The 17,853-nt window shown below is 42.8% G+C and overlaps 1 protein-coding gene across 2 annotated transcripts in view; it reads right to left on the reverse strand.

The window, feature by feature from the left end:
* Positions 1 to 17,853, reverse strand: part of ssbp4 (single stranded DNA binding protein 4) — a 92,001-nt gene that overhangs the window by 69,278 nt on the left and 4,870 nt on the right. For both annotated transcript variants that reach the window (XM_083940450.1, XM_083940451.1), the window contains exons 2-3: positions 11,756 to 11,828; positions 6,656 to 6,717 (exon numbers count right to left, since the gene is read on the reverse strand). In XM_083940450.1, coding sequence (XP_083796576.1) covers positions 6,656 to 6,717; positions 11,756 to 11,828 — 135 coding nt within the window. The remainder of the gene's footprint in view (positions 1 to 6,655; positions 6,718 to 11,755; positions 11,829 to 17,853) is intronic.

Consider the following 17,853-nt stretch of genomic DNA (forward strand, 5'->3'; position numbering starts at 1 on the left):
AATACGGTTATTATAAAACATTGTTGATGACTGATCTTCACTTTCTCTTTTGAGGACACCAAGAAAACCAAAGAATGATACATTTCCTCCCTCTGGCACACGATACCAACCTCTCAAAGCGAATAAACTACAAAAGAAATGTGTTAGTAAAGTATTTAAGGATTAAAAGCCGGTGAGTCGGTGCCCTGAGGCGTTCAGCGGGTACCGGGGTCCCCTCTAGACGAGGAGGGCGCTGAAGGAACAGAGAGGGACTGTGCAAGGAGAATTGTGAACACATATGGTGTGTGCGTGCCCTGCTGCCCTTCTGTCATTTGACAATAAAGCCAGTGTGCATTATCATATCTATCGGTTGGTGTTAAAGAGATTGTTGCTCCATCAGACACAAGTCGCAGTGAAAAGGTTCGACCATCGCAAATCCAATCAGCTCCCAGGGAAATGAAATGGAACGTAGGTTACAGTTTGTTACCGGAAAAGACACAACCAGGTACAGGTGCCGGGGGGTTGTAGGGGAAAGGTGATCCAACAACTCACGGCCTGTGAAACTGAAATATATTGCAATTTGAACAGCTGACCTGCTTCTGTCTGAGCCAGGCAGGGAAATCTCATTCTCTCTGTGTCCCTGCATAATCTGAAGCAGGATCGCTGGCGGACGAGACTAAACGTACAAACCAGGACTTTTCATTATTGTGATATTTTTTTCAGGTGGTTAAGATAAGATACATTTCTCTGCGTAGTTAAACCGGACCATTTAGGAATGAAAAGGTGGTAGATTACTGAGCAGAATTATTCTTATGTTCAGGGTGCAATCAGGGGAAATAATTAATTCCCATCAACTGTACCATCTCATGCATCACTGGGAGTGAATCCAGGCAAAGTCTGGATGGGACCATTGTTAGTTCTGATTCGACAATCCCACCCACATTTAGAGGAAAAAGCCCAAGTCTTAGTTGTTGTCGCTTCCTTTTCACAGACACTAATCTGTAGAAATTATCAGGGAAGTCAACATTCACAGTTAATTAGCACCAGCAATCTGCAAAAAATCTTGTACTCGGCACACCCTTGTAATAGTAAATTTTCTATCCAATTATCTAATCATTTCAATCTAATCATCTCATCATGGGAAGCTCTTTATGGTATTATGGGTAGTATCTGATGGTATCTGAGACACACAACTCTGTACAGAAGAAACTCAACGCGCTATTACTCTGAAGAGTCACAGGAGAGATTTAAATTGCAGCTCAGGGTCATGCAAACACCTTTTTTATTCATTCCAATGAGAAGCAAAGCTACAACACACACATACACGCACGCACGTGCACGCACACAGACACACAGACACACAGACACACAGACACACAGACACACAGACACACACACACACACACACACACACACACACACACACACACACACACACGCACACACACACACACACTTTATATCCAGAACAGAGGAGGAAGGGATTAGCGACCAGCCGTCCAGAAGAAGACAATTACTAAAATTAAATGCCATCACGATAATTATTTGCAATTAACTGTGGTCTAACAAAGCCGGTGGTTACAATGTTCTTTTCCATTATAATAAGGAGTATAAACAAAGACACGGAAAGACAGACATACAAGCAGCTGGTGGCAGGTCTAAGTGATAATCCTGTGTGCGTCTTTAGCTAGTGAGTCAAGAGAGATGGAAACATACATGGAAATGAAGGCAGATATGGAGACAGATGGAGATAAGGAGGCAGAAAGAGCATAACTGAAACAACCACAGTCCAATAAAACAAACTTACAGAGAGTCGACACATGCCGTCCCCTCCTCTTATCAGAACAGGCTCTTCGTAATGGGGCAAAATGTTGCAGTCAAAGAGCGGAGGTGGGGGGAAAACAACCCTTCCAGTTGTCTTTATTACCTTGACTCAAGTACCAGCTATTCTCCTGGTAGCAGCAATGCATTCAGCGAGCAGGAGGAAACAACAACGCTGTGCCATGTAAATCAGAAACACTCCCTTTGGACTGTTGCTAATAAATAAAGCAGCTGTCACCGCAAGACGACTGATGGCTTAAGAGAAACCAACAACAAAATGAAGTTGCATATTTGTTGTTAGGTGTTCACAAATACAGGTGAAGGATATTTTCCTGCATGCCGGAGGCTTCAGAGACCAAAAATTAAGCCGCAGTCTAGAATTGGTAGCGCTGGAAGTTTATGGTTAACTGACAATACAGGATTATTGCAGGTTATTAGAGACAAACCCCTAAAAATATTGAATTAATTTTGCTGATAAAATATGACGTCAGTGTTAAATACAACATTTAGAATAGACAAATATGTTGCTGTTACTGTTACAATGACACATACTAGGGCACAAAATGAAAAGACTAAAGTCACAAATAGAACCAAAGCTTAACCGTAACCAAACCTCAAGTTAACAAGGTTCATTTCAGCAAAAGTGTTGTATCCTCTCGTCTCACGCCTGGCTGCGGGTCGTCTCTTTTGTGGAGCAGAGGTCGTATTAAGTGACATGGTGAGACACAGTTAATACGATAGCACCTTATAAGTTGGACACTCCTTCAAACGTCAACGCTGTCAAGAGGGTTTACAATCGTTCAACGATGCTAACCCGCCCGCTAAAGTTGCACTCGAGCGCTGATCCATTGATTGCAACAACTGCATCATAGTGAAATGAAAATGGGGCTGTTATTAATGGTGTTGACACCAAACCATAATTCTTCTGAAGTGAAACTCATCGAGTAGTTTTGCTGAAAGAGTCGAGATAAGAGTGCAACCCGTTTCATATTTCAGGATATCCAAGGAAGTCATCGGTGGGTGATCTGCGATCGCAGATTATATCTTATATCTGCAGGAGCTGTTTTTTCATACACTTGAATTAAATTTGAATACGCTGCCATTTCGGAGGAATGGGAAGAACAGGAAAACTTCTTATTACTCTGTTTTAAGACGGATTGCTGGCCTTGTCGTCTTTTGCTTTGTTCTATAATTGTAGCAGTTTGTTAAAACCATATACAAACAGTGTACAGCTCCTTTTAAATTAGCTGAATCTACTGTATGAGTGTAACTATTGGATTTTATTTAGATGTTACCGCCAGCGATGGGCCATCTCCTACGCAGAACTGCAACCAGCAGGCCGACGTGAACGGTACCTCAAACTCAGCTGCTACGATTTACAATCTGAACGATATGATGTGAAGAAAGAAGAACAAATGAAGCAAAGAGAGAGGAAGGAGGAAGAGAAAGAGGTGGAGAAGACTGAAACCTGTGTTTAAAATGAGCAGAACTGCTCTCGCTGTATTCTCTGCCCCTCACAAACAAGAATTTCAGCTACAGAGGATGATCTCTCGACGTACTGTCGTGTATGTTTTTGTGTTGGGGTGTGTGTGTGTGTGTGTGTGTTTGCATGTGTGTGTGTGTGTGTGTGTGTGTGTTTGTGTGTGTGTGTGTGTGTGTGTTGGGGGGGCGTGTGTTGAGGATTCAGCGGCCATCTAGTGAAAACTGGTTAAAGCAATCGATTTTGGGATAAGGAGGAGACAACTAGCAGCAGCCAATAGAGAGAGAGCTAATGACACAATCAACACCTGCAGCCCTCTCTGAGCCTTTTCTTTATCCTTCTACCCATAACAACAGATGTGGATGAGTGACCCCCACCACCAGGCTCCCTCTTCCTCCCCCAACACCCCCCTTTCCCCTCTTACAGCCCTGGTCTTATACTGAAGGCCCCCCACCGACGCCATCCTACAGGAAACAGCCACAGAAGCAGAGACAGGAGGGAAGAAAACGCCAGTGAGGTGCTGAGGAGGGGACGAAGGGGGCGGGGCCGAGTGGCGGAGGGGTCGGGGTCTTAGATTTGGCTGTTTAACACAAAAGAGGTTGGAATGCAAAGAGTTAATCCGTTCGGGGGTCTCTCTTCCGCAAACAAAGGGACAGGCCTCCAGACAAAGGTTGAGGGAGGGGGGAGCGAAGGGTGAGGGATGAGGGAGGTTGGTGGCTTTCCTACCATCTGGAGCTTTTGTTTTGGGGGAAGCTGTAGGTTGGGGGGGGGGGTATGGGTGGCGTTGGGGTGGACAAGGGACTCCGCCCCTCTCCTCCCCCCGGACCCCACCCCCCCAGTGAGTCTCCATGTCCACGTGCTGCACGGTCCAGACAGACGCCCCTCAGCTAGGTCATACAACACCGGAGCGCTGCCCCGCTCAGCCTGGCTAATCATCAGCCTACACTTCAACTGCTCTCCGAGACACACACACACACACACACACACACACACACACACACACTAGGTCATCTCCCACACTGTGCTTAAATATATCAATACAGTCAGAACACACACTAAGAGCGCTCGGTTTCCCTCTCTGCTTCCCACTCTCACTGGGCCATTCTCCCTGAGCCAGTCTCCCTGAGCCCCCTTATTGGTTTAGGCAGAGGCGAGAGCAAAATTACACTGCGCTGTATGTTTGTGTATTTCATTCTGTCAGTATTACTGGTAGCTGTCCAATTGAGAGCTGCCAGGTTGAGAGAAGCCAGGCTCTTTAAGCACAATTATGAACCGTGTCAACAGGCTGCACAATTACAACACACACTGGGGCCAGAGAGGATGAATGAATGAAGCTGCATGTCCGGCTTTATTACACAGGGCAGGGATGAGCAGGATAGCATGAATGACAAACAAAGCAGGCCCTGTCAAACCTCTTATCCTGGCTCTCTTCGCCTCTCGTGCTGCCTTGCTGAGGATTCAGGCTCTCAACCTCACTGCTTGTTTGATTCTTTGTCTGCATCGTTTCTAGCTGCCCAGCTTCCTCCTCACTGCATGTTTGCTCCCCTCTTTGCTTTTCTAGCTTTTGGCCTGATGACTGGAAAGGGGGGAATCCTACATTTGGGTGTTCCCATGCCTTCTGATTCAGGCCCTGAGCCCACTGACCCTGTTCTTCCAGCCAGATAGAAAAAACTGTCCTCTGTTTATCTAGCATTAATAAATCTGACAGATTTGTTTAAAGACAAAGAAAGAACGAAAGGAACATCCCACGTCAGAGCTCTGTTAAATGGAGCGTCAGGTTAAAAAGTATATATATAAGTATAAGTAAATATTGACAAGGTTTTGAAACTGAGAGGAGGCGTGGTGGGACAGAAGATACTCGGGAGAGGTGATTGCCAGTCCTCTAAAAACGACTGGAAGTTATAGTATTTTCATCAACAAGTATGCTGTAGTCATCTTGCACAGCTGCAGAAACACAAGATCCTGTGACAATCGCGTTCACATGTCACATGAAAATCGGTATCGTCAGGCTCCAAGTAATGTTTTTCTGTTAAGAGCAAAAGAAAGCCGGAAAATCAGTGTCCTGTGAGGAGCTACAGGCAGTTGAGGTGGGAGGAGGGAGCGCGGAGTGACGACAACACGGAGAGACGACCGCTCGTTCAAAACAACATTAGCGGTTCCTAAAGAGGCTATTGGCACTGAAGACATTTCTTGACGAAAAAAAGGTTTTTGCTCTTCTCCAAACTGACTTTGGCAAGAGTTATATAGACAGATGGTTCAACCAATCACCTGCCAGGTATGTTTTGAAATTGCCAATTTTCCAATCAGTTTGCAATGAACGCCTTCTCAGATGGTCCCATGAAACAAACCATGTCTACGGTGCTGTAGAGCCCCCTAAGGCATTTGTCATTTATGATATTGGGCTATATAAATAAAATTGACTTGACGTGGCACTGTTTGCAGTTGCAGCAGCAACAAAGACTGTTACACCCAGTTAAATTCCTTTGAAAGCAGTCAAATCTGACCACACAGATATGATACAATCCAACGTCTATAAATCTACATACAAATCATCTGTACCCCGTAGAGAATCTCTGGAAGGTCCTTGGCAACAAAGTAATGGCTAAGAAACCCACTACAGTTACTGAACTGTGGAAAAGACTAAAGAAGATAGGATCAAGATCAAACCAGAACAGTGTGAGAAACTAGTGATGTCCTGTGGGCCCAGATGTGCTGAAGTCCCTCAAAGCTGTGGACTCACACTTCCTATTCATTCTTTAAGAAAACATTGTTAAATCTTCTCCTCTGACACAGTGGTTACTGGTCTCTAATGTTGCTCACTGTTTTTTTTTCACAAAATAAAAGTGCCCCTGTTATTTAAAAAACATGCTAGGACAGCAGTGGTATAGCCACAGCTGATATTATATCAAATTCTGAACAATAAAAAATAACAATATTTCAGAATAAATTTTAGTGCATAGGCTGAAACACAGAGGCTCAGAATCCTGTTTACCTTTCGCAAAGCATCATGGGAACTGTAGTTGCAAATCTTGGGGGATTACTTGACTCTGATTTCACAGTGCATACTTCGATGTGACGTTAAAAAATAGAAGTTCAGCTTAAATAATAGTGCAAGGCAAGTTAGCTCACTTGTCAATCAGAAGGGCACCAGGATAACAGCACTTAAACATGTGTGAGTTGATGCACTTAGCATTCCCTGCAATTACTTTCCCTCTCCACTCCTGCACATTCTTTCAGACCATGAAGAGTACTTATACAGTAGAATGTGAGTTAAAGTAACGTGTGTGTGTGTGTGTGTGTGTGTGTGTGTGTGTATGTGTGTGTGTATGTCTGGTAAAGAGCGACAAAAAGAAAAGAGGATCAATGTATACATACCACCACCATGAGTGTAAAAATCCAGGAGGTTCCCCAAGTGTGATGTTCTTCTCCCATCGGATCTGAGAGGAAGAGAGGAAGTGGAATAAAGGATCGAGGGGAGAAGACAGAGGAGAGAAATGAAAGATAAGACACTGCAGCATTTTTATGCATAATGTAATTATTTTGCACAACTGTTCCCCCAACTTTAGACAGACAGAGCGATAGTCGGGACAGAAAACTAGGCCAACGGGCAGCGCAGTGAAGTGTAGTGCAGGAGTTTGTGGATAAGAAACTGTGACTGTCTTGAAGCGGCGGCCCTCTCCACTGCCCTCACAAACCAGCAGAGCTCCTGCCTGTATCTGGACACCGAGATAAGATCCAGTGAGAGATAAGAGAGCGCGCTGCCTGCTTCACACACTCCTCCTGACATGACTCCCCACACACAAACACACTCACATCCTCATACATACATGATTCACTGGAGTCTGTGAGGACAGCATGACAGCAGCGAGATTTGTCTTTGTCTTTGTTTTCCATTTATATATGTATTTGTGTGTGTGGAAAATTAGATCCAAGCTTCAGATTTCTATTAAAGTGCCTATTCTATAGATTTCCCCAGTGCAGTTTATTGTGATGTGATGTGCCGTATGTGGGTTGGGCCTGTTGATTTAATGCTGCTAAAGAGCTGAGTGCTGCACTGTGCAGGAGAGCATAGAGTGGCAAAGTCCTCTCGGGGACACAAGTGTATTGTGTGTATACTATAAATATGAGAGAGAGTTTGTGTGTGTGTGTGTGTGTGTGTGTGTGTGTGTGTGTGTGTGCTAGTCACTGAAGAGGAACAGAGGCTAATTGAGGCAGGAGAGTCCAGGTGATAGCGCTGTCATTAGATGAACAGGTGTGTGTGTGTGTGTGTGTGTGTGTGTGTGTGTGTGTGTGTGTGTGTGTGTGTGCGTGTGTGTGCGTGTGCGTGTGTGTGTGTGTGTGTGTGTGCCTGCAGTCTACCTGTGAGGATTGGAAGTCCCTTATCTATTGAAACATTTCTGTGTTTCTGTGTGTGTGTGTGTGTGTGTGTGTGCCTGTCTGTCTGTCTGTCTGTCTGTGTGTGTGTGTACATGGGTGCTAAGGTTGAAAGATCTCAATGCATTGCAAAGAAAACATCAACCCGCCTTAAACAACACATACATTTAATTTAGTAAATGAATAAAAAACAAGTCAGTTGAGAAACACGTCTTGTCTTGGATGTTGATCTGCTTTTCTGACACGGCCATCGTCAGTCAGAGTTGATTTGCCACATCTTTGAACCCTGGCGCTGACATTGATTTGACCAGTGAACCGATTCATTCCACTTCACACGAGCTGCCGTGATAACAGTTTAGTAAATTTCTGCAAGAGCCACATATAGTTAACTAATCGTCTGTGGTTTTAACGGGTCCAGGGAGCTCCTCCAGAGCTAACGTACAGGAAGGCTTAACCTTTTAGGTCACCAAATATGTTTGTCTTATCTCATCACACACAGTCCACATGTGTCATTTAATATTATTGCGGTGCTTTGTGGGAAATTAGCTATTTTAATGCCATGACTTGCCTCTAGGACTGAAACAATTACTTGAGGAACTCTATTTACTTGATTACAAAAATTAATCAAGGCAAAATCTCTGCCTCGATGATTCGTTTAATTCCTATCTTGCGCGTTACGCGGCTTGTTAAGCGCAGGGATCATTGTTCCACACCGACCGCTTTTGCAGATGCAAAACACTATATCCGGAAAAGGCAGAGAATAAGTTTGGGATCATTTCACACTTAAAAAGGTGCAATGTGTCCACTGCAAACTAGAACTGATATTCCACAACAGCACAACATTGATGATTCAGCGTCTGAGCCGAAAGCAGCCCGTTGTTAACGCCACTTCACTGAGCACCGCTCTTCCGGTTTAAGGAGGACGGTTGTCGTAGTTACGGAGAAACAGGAAGAGAATGTGTATAGTTAGCTGTACTTGTGAATGCCTCTATGTTTAGTTTTTCTTAAATGTTAAACATAACGTCACCTCCCTGACCAGTCTTTATAGTTTTGTTTGAGTAAATGTGTCAGTTGAGTTTTGTACGTTGCTAGTTTTTACGGTAAACAGGAAGAGAGCGACTCACTCTTCCTGATAATATCTATCTCATTCATTTTCTAAATTAACTTAACTAAACCTGTTTAAGTAAACACGTGCATCACACAGACACACAAACACACACACCTGTTAACTAAATAGGCCTACCCTAGACATAATATATTTTTTTTGCAAAATAACGGAAATTTAAATACGTTTTTATGCAGAATTCTAATATTTTTTCATACAATTACTTAATTAATCGATAGAATAATTGGTAGAATACTCAATTACAAAAAGATTCGATAGCTGCAGCCCTACTTGCCTCCCTATGGTCACATGTTCCACCAACACAAGTTCTCTCCCGAGACTATTCTGCAGAGGCACCATCGCTGCACCTGAAGCTTAGCGCCGTCCAAGATGATTGTGTTTGGTTGTAAGAGTGTTTTTTTCCCCCTTTGTCCCAGAATCTATGTGTGGGGTAACCAGACAGAGCACGACTAGTTAAATGTTAAACAAATGCTAACACGGTTATTGAACATTGAGTGACATAATGGAGTAAAACAAATCATGTCTGTTTGCAACCTTTCTTCAAACTGTTGAGAGAAATCCTTCAACGCTTCAGTTCCTACTGCTAGAACAGCATGCGGGGGAAAAGGTAGAAGGTCAAGCTGCTGTATTCTTGGATGTGTACCCATTACTGTCAGTCTAATCCAAATACAATCGCTCTGACCATATAAGACAACTAAAAACCAACCATGCTGTGGTTAAAATAAACAAAATCATTTAGCACTGTTGTAGGCGCAACGTTTGAGATAACTGGCGTCAAATTGACTTAGCAGTCTTTGCATGCATGCCTCCCGGACATGGATTGTTTGTGTGTCTGTGTGTATGTTGTTATAATCCCTGTTTGTGTAGATGTTGTTTTAATTCCTGTTTCAGGCTGTTTAAATGTGAGTGTGCGTGTGTGCCTCCAGTTGCTTGCGACCCAGAAATTCACCCCTTTCCAGCAGCTCACCAATAACACTCAATCTCCGGGAGAAGATTCACCCACAAGGGCTCTGAAATGAGCGAGGCTCTCTGCAGCTTGACCACTTGATCTCCCTCTGCTGCTCCCCCCATCTTCGCTCTATATTTTAGACGTCCGCTCATGGTTGTTGGCAGCTGGGCCGGCCTCCTGCAGCCTTACCCTTGCCCTGCTGCCAGCCTGCCTGCACACTATAAGCAAAGGCAACCAATTTCTGTCTGATTGCATCTGATTGATACATCCACATCACATCGAGAGTGATTATATATATATATATATATATCTTCTTGATATATGTTTCTCTACTTTTTGGTTGGTCTCTCTGGAAAAGATATTAAGTTTTTAAGAATTAAAATGAGGGCATTATCATCTGATATTGCTAACGAGAGTTCTTTGGCGCCCAGGCCAGGTAAGTCAGATTAAAGCCTTTTTCACTGCAACACCACGAGTGCCCACTGGAAAACATTAGCTGCAGGGTGGTCATGTCTAGATGGTACCTTAGCCATTCAAGGTTAATGCCATCTTGCAAAACTTTCACAAATCTTGGCTTACCATCTAGACACGACCCTGCAAGAACAAGTGGGAGCTCCCAGTTCTGAGAGACTGGAAACGGGGAAGTCTCTGTAGTCGTAACCAGTCACCTGACCAAGTATTAGTCTGAGACATCATCCAATAAAACCACAATTTCTTGTTTTTATACTTCAGTTTTTGTACGAATTAAAGAAACTGGCAAGTTGTTTCCCTCTGTTTCCAGTCCTTATGTTAAGCTAAGCTAACAGCTGCTACCTGTAGCTTCATATTTACCGTAAACACATGAGAGTGGGATAGACCTTCTAATTTAATTCTGAGCAAAATAGCTTGGAGCATTCCCCAAGAATTGCTCTCTAGACTCTCACCTATAGGCTCTCTCACCGCCGCACAGTAACTTGCAACCTCCAGTCATTTTTAATGAAGGGAGGCGTCGGTTTCCATGACGGCGGCCGCCTATATGAATGCACACAGATTTTGCTCTGCCGCCGAGTTCACCACCAGGAAATCACCTGGTGGCAGGGGCTGGTTTTTTAAAAACTTAAAACTTAAAGACCTTTTTGGGAAACACTCTTGATGGTGGGCGGTTATCAGGCCGGTTGCCATGCAGCAGTGTGAAACAAGCTTCTGGATGTGCAGCATGCATGTGTGAGTTTATGCAGCACTGTGCAACAGTATGTCCATGAGTCTCTACACTGTGCTCACTTGATGGAATGACAGATACATACTATGAAAGTATGAATAGTTGAATGATATAGACCTGCCCTTGCTTGCCATAAAAGCCCTCTCAGTGTTGGGGAGTGTATTAAGTGGAGCTGAATAAAACCAGTGACCAGGAGAGGTGTTGTACAGGAGACGGCCTGGACACGGGACCATTAGCAGGAAGGATGTCCATTAAGGAAGAGGATGCAACACATTAGAGACCTTAACTCTTCAACAGTTCAGGGGCCCAATATGAGGCTAATAAGTCTAGCAGAGCTGGGACACATGGTAATGTTTGGACTGATTTCAAAAATTAAAAGGTACACTCAATTTAACTTAACAGTGCCTGGCTTCGCTTCTTGAATGTCATGGCAGAAAGCGAGCAACACATTCTCACAATATGTCAAACTGCTCTAATTATACAATGTTTATGATTACAAATTAGCGCTAATAATGAAGGACGGGTAATCATATTAGGTAGCCTAACCAATGCCATGTTTACATTGTTCAAAATTAATAAACAGTCAAAGGAACAATTGCTGTTGTGCTGCAGTAGTAAAACAATGTATTTGCTAATTAATGTATTTATATGATAGTCCCAGTTTTCAGTGTCCAGAGCCTGTTGTTTTTTTTTTGTTGGATTGTTCAACAGCTGCTTCAACCCAGAAACAACTTATAATGTGAATTCCATTCGCGATCACACAATAGAGGGGGAACCACAGTCACACACACTTTAGAAACAGGAAGTCAAACTGAAGGAACGTCTTACCTCTGACAGGAAGGTCTGTGCTGATTTCTGTGCGCCGACATGGAGCAAATACTCATACACATATAAAGCTAACCTGGAAAACAGAGGGAGAAAGAGAGAAAGACGTCAGTGTCGGGGATCACATCTTTTAACTTCTACTCAAACTTCCATATTTCACTCTCAAAAACAAATGAAAGGATTATTTAAAATGTAAAAAAAAAACACAAAAAAACAAGGTCATGCACTCTAAATGTGTCATCATTGTACGTCCAACAACGTCCATGTGCACAATTGGCAGAACATCATCACTGTGTCATTTTAGATGGAGCTTGGATAAACAAGATTTCACAGTATGAAGATCACATACACTGAGAGGGGGTTGTAAATGTGTGATGTAAAGCTCTGCAGCTCGAAGCTAAAGAGCCTCTGTGGCACTCGGCCATATCCCTGTGGTTTTAGGAACTCTGCTGTTGAGGCACAGAGGCTGAAAACATGAACCGTGTTAGACACAGAGAAACATGAACAGAGGAGATGAAAGATATTCTCAGACGGGGCTCAAGTTGGACTTTCAGATGTCACCTTGTTAGCCTTCTGTCATTTGTTGATGCCCATCTGTGCATCAGATATATATATATACAGTATATATAATCATTATTTTCTGATGGTTAAAAGCTTTCTACACAAACTAAAACATAAACAAAGCAGAGCAAATATTATTGGCTTATCAAGTTGTTACAGATAACCAGCAGACATAGAACAAAATGAGCACTGGAGTTAAATCTCACATACTGACGAAGAAGAGTTAAAGGTCCCATATTGGGCTCATATTCAGGTTCATACTTGTATTTTCTGTCTCTACTAGAACATTTTTACATACTTTTGTGCCTGTGTTTTTAAGCCCCTCTCCTGAAAACGTAACTGTAACGACACTGTAGTGTCACTTTCTACCTATATATAGTATTGTTGTGATGTCACAACCACGCGAAAGTGCTGACGTCTCGTTTGAAAGGCAAAGTTTCTGAATATGGGCTCTGCGCCTTACTCCATTATGATACTTAACAGTATTTATATTTAGTAGGACCTTGACCTGCTTGACATGGTGATCTCAGTTTTTACAATATCCCATTTTAGATCGAGCTCAAATATAAGGATGTGAGTGAGAACTGCTGGGAGTCACAAGTTGCAGAGGGCTGAAGAGTTTGGTGTTGACTCTCAGAGGCTTTGTTTCTAAAAACAAAGCCTTTGACTTAGTGTCATTAGCAGTGTCTTTATCAAGCTTTGAATCTTTTGGCACTTTACGCTTTCTTCATGAAACACAGCTTTTATTAAGCACACATAGTAATGGTGGAAACCGTCGTGGAACGGAGAAATATGCCGATTGTCGAACATTTTAGTCATGTAATTACTCATCTTTAATTAATTCTACTAATAATTTCTTAAAATTGGCTTACTAATATATGACAAGTTGTGTGTGAAGTGTTTATAAGGAGCGTGAATGTTTCCACATCTGGCAACAAGATTGCATGAAGTCACTCCTCCCGGCTAAGAAATAGTCACATATAAACCCTCGTAAAAGCACAGCGTGTCGTTTTTTTACACTGTGAAGGTATTCATTTTTTTACACAGGTATGAATTAAACACATGTGTTAATTAATGCGCTTAAAAAAGTCTTTATGCTAAGCTAAACTAACGGTCTCCGGTCTGTACCTGAAAACTTTCCGAACAGATATGAAAGTGGTATCGCTCGACCTCTGCAAGAAAGCAAATGTGTGTATTTCACAAATGTTATAGTCTTAAATACTTCAGTATATAGACAGACTAAAGGCTTGCTTTTAACTGAAGAAGCAACACAGCTGTTCTGTATCTGATCCACTAAAATCTACGATTTTTTGGTGATGATGTGATCGAGACCACAGCAGCTGGTCCGGACTCAAACCTCAACTGGGGCCACATTCACAAACCATCTTAAGGCTCAGAGTAGGTCCTAACTTGCTGATTTAGCTCTTAACTCTTAAAAATAAGGGATGTAGAGTAAATCAAGAACGACCTCACATGGCTGCTGCAGTCAACATTTTGGAGAGATTAAATGATAGTGAGCTTTTAAAAAGGTATCGCCTTAATGGAGATGGCATTATGAATGTGGTAGAGTTGGTCAGGGATGCCATCACATCACTGACTAATAAAAAACATCCAATATCACCGCAGATTAAAGTTGGTACAACTCTTCGCTATTTGGCCACGGGAGAAATGCAGCTGTGCTACGCAGACGATCTTGGCTTCTCTCAGCTGTCGGTCAGGAGGATTTTGGACCAGATGATAAATGTCCTATCCAGACCCCACATAGTGCAGCAGTTCACTTGTTCCCATTGAAGTGTTTCTATTATAAATTCACTCTTAGGGACTCATTCCCTCTAAGCCAATCACTGTGGGCATAGAGGGTACAAGGATGTTTCCCATACCACCGAGGTCAAACCCACCCTCTAGTCACTCACGAGTAAAAGTTGGTCTCAGAAGCTTTGGGAATAGGTTTGAAGGAATTACTCTTAACTAAGAACTTAAAGTGCTCTTTAGGAGTACTCTTAGTGCTCTTCTCCTGTATCTGCAACAAAATCATCAGATATATCTGACATACTCAGTATAAATTGCCCAGACCTTGTCGGACCTCTCTGACCACATCAGGACAAAAGCAACCTTTACCCCCTCACCAGCAATATTTTCAGGAGTCTGTACAGACATAACAGCCTGAAATCATCTGTATGCAACTGTGTCCTGGTCTGGCATAGAGTAGAGGGGAACTGCTGTGCCTTTGTGTACGGTGGGCGACTCTTTTCATGCTGATCACATGCATCAGGGCCGGAGCAGACAGAGTTATGATGTTTGGGTTGATGCTGGATGATACTGAATGAATCAATAATGAGCCGGGCCAGAGTAGAGCAACCTGATTCTTTATCTCCTCAAAGATATCACAGAATTACCCTGCAATGTCTTGACAACCCTCTGCTAAAAGAAAATTATCTGCTACAGCCGGTCCAAACCAGTTTCAACTAGCATTAGACATTCGATGCTATCGCCTGTTCTATTTCTCACTCTTACATCAGATACAACTGTATCAACAACACTTTCAGATATGAACAGTAAACATATTGTTTTAAAAAAAAGATTTATAGTTGAGTTTTTATTTTTTTTATTAGAGCGTGTGCGTTTGTTGAGTGGATGTGGTGAGGAGGGATGATCAGTGTTTCCAGGTCACTACTTAAAGGCCCGGTCACAGATTGCACGTGCAGAAAAAGGATCGTGAGAAGTGAGAAGTGCGAGTCCCACGAAGGTTTAATATTGGTCTCAAATGGAGTGGCTGTGCTGGAATTAAGTGAAACTGATGAGTGTTGTGTTTGATTACAATTAAATCACGTTTATTTACATGTTCTCTGAAAAAACGTAAAAGACATTGTGCCTGGAAAAAAATGTGAATGCAATGTCTTGTCTTCATATACATATACATACATCTATACAAGACCATTACTTTTCATAATAAAGGCATAAAAAAGAGGGGATATACAAAAATTGGATGGTAAAAAAGAATGCACTAACACAACTTTAAACCACGTTTAGTTTCCTACATAGATACCTGATTACCTGATGCTGTAAACACACCAAGCGCCTGCAACTGAATTACATTTTTCTGCGGCCAAGAGGTCTGTCCATGTTTTTCAAGCGAGAAGAAATCATTTGTACACATAGGTCAACAGGAGTAAATCTATTTTGGTGTAATGGCCACATGGGGTATGGCAACTTCTGGGACCATAGTTTTCAAACATACAGCATTTTTAGAATGCAAAACTTTTGGAGAAGGAGCGGCTTTGAAAAAATGATGGCTTCTTTTTTTTTTTTTTACGATTTTTGGGGGGCTTTTTTATGCCTTTAGTGTGATAGTATGAATGGAAAGTGACAGGAAATGGGAGAGAGAGAAAGTGGGTGACATGCAGCAAAGGGCCGTAGGTCGATAGCATTTGTATGAGCGTCTTATTGATTGAATTTGATCCATTCAGCCCAATAACATTTAGAAAGTCTAGAAGAGTTGTATGATTAAATTATTTTGCATCATTCATGTACAAGGGGAGCCAACAGGAAGTATCGGATACTCCGGCTCTCAAGTGGGACTCTCTACTCTTAATGGCCCAAAAACGCATGAGGAAACCTAATAGAGGCGCCAGCTTTGATCAGGAATGCAGTTCTCCTTTAATACATCCATGGCATACTGCCCCAAAACCTCCAGTAATAATGTAAGGCAGCCTCTCTTCTGAGGGGTGAAACCCATGAAACTCCACTGAATTACCAGGTTTGTCTGTGTGATTTTTGGTCAGTCGCTGTGATGCTGACGTAAACATCCCAATTTGTTTTTGCTCCGTCAGCCTGAACAGTTCAGGGAATGTGTCTGGCTGAAGAGAGGAGTCTGTTGGTGAAAATGTAAAAAGAAATTAGGCCTCCTTTGCAGCGTGAAAAACCCAGCGGCAGGCGTCAGCTCCTATACACATCCCGTCCGCACTGTACAGAATCGAACAGACATTCCCATGAGCAATGCGGCAATGCAATGCAATTTTCATGGCAGAGCCTGGTGTGATCTGAGGGGCGCTATGCCCTAGTGATGGGCACCTGCCCCGGCTGCAATGCATTATTTAAAAACACTCATTCAATCCAGGCTTCAGGGGACACCTTTTGTTACTCTGTCGGAAGCTGTAAGTGTAACTCGGCTAAGGAGGAGACTTTTTGGCGAGTTGATGGAGCAAAGCCTGAGGAAGGCCAGGTAGATAAAGGAGACATGGGGGGTACTGTACAGCAGAGCTGTGTCAGAGGGAAATGAAGGTCAGGGCCTCAACTTTTTCCTCTGTGGATACCGTAAACCTGAGTTCCTTCCCTGTGTGAACCATGCACTAGTTACACATGTCACTCAGGAATAAAAGATGAGATGCTTACGAGACTAACCACAACCAGCTCACTCCACATCTCGCATTTCCTCCACAACACAATTCACTCTCTCCTTCCTCGTCCACAGATTGGATTTAACAATAAATGACATGATGAGAAAGAGATCTGTTTAAATGGGAGGTAGAATACTTGACCTGTGCTTTGACTGCTGACTAAGTGTCAAGGCTTGTGATGTAAAGCTGCTGTGTGCCTTTACATGAAAAGAGACACAAAGCCAAGCAGTCACTGCTTGTCTGTTTCTAATGCTTTTCCTCTTCAACAGCATTTGCAACAGTCTTTCCACCATATAGAAACTTGGTGGGAAACTAATACACCAATCTTTCTCTTCTTTCCTGTGCCTAACCTTGTGCGGCCTAACTTGTACTTTGCTCCATGTCCACACATCAAGGAGATCTCTCCCACTGTCTCGTCCCTTGGAAACACACCTGACATTTAGCCCCAGGCTGCCTCATCCTTCCCTTCGCTAGCCTCCAGAGACAAGGGCATCTTGGCTGAGTTTAGCCAGCTAAAGCACAGACAGTTAGCAAATTAACTTTCATGTCTTGGTTTCAATAATTCAGCAGGGGCAGGGTGACGTAAGGTATGAATGGGGAAAGTGATGGAGGAGGGTTCAGCAGGGCTCGTTATTGCATCTGCTTTCATATATAATCTTTAACAAAAGAATAAACATGTATGGCATACATTATTTATATATTCAGTGGCACACTGACTGTAACACAAAACGTAACCGGATAAAAACCCCAAATATTACTTCCTAAATATTAAATATTTATAAACATCATAAAGAAGCTGTATAGATGTCACAGTGTGTCAAGGGGTGTGGATGTCGTGATGTAAAGGTGAATGAGAGCCTGCATGAGACACCTGTGAAACTGTGAAGCTGTTTCACTAGAGCTTATTCCCAGTGCACACACTGTTTATATTTGCTTAGCTTTGTTATGGCAGTTCCTTTGTCAAAACAAATCAGTGTCAATACGCATGTAAACACGCATGGCTTTAGCCACGGGTTAATCCACACTGTCTCTCACACAGACAAGCATCCACACTCACACAAAAACACGCAGTCCTCTCCAGCAGCGAGCTTGACTCTGTGACTTTGTCGTATCGACACACTCACCTGTGAATGTCCTCTAACC

This window comes from Echiichthys vipera (assembly GCF_963691815.1).
Source record: "Echiichthys vipera genome assembly, chromosome: 3".
Classification (NCBI taxonomy): domain Eukaryota; kingdom Metazoa; phylum Chordata; class Actinopteri; order Perciformes; family Trachinidae; genus Echiichthys; species Echiichthys vipera.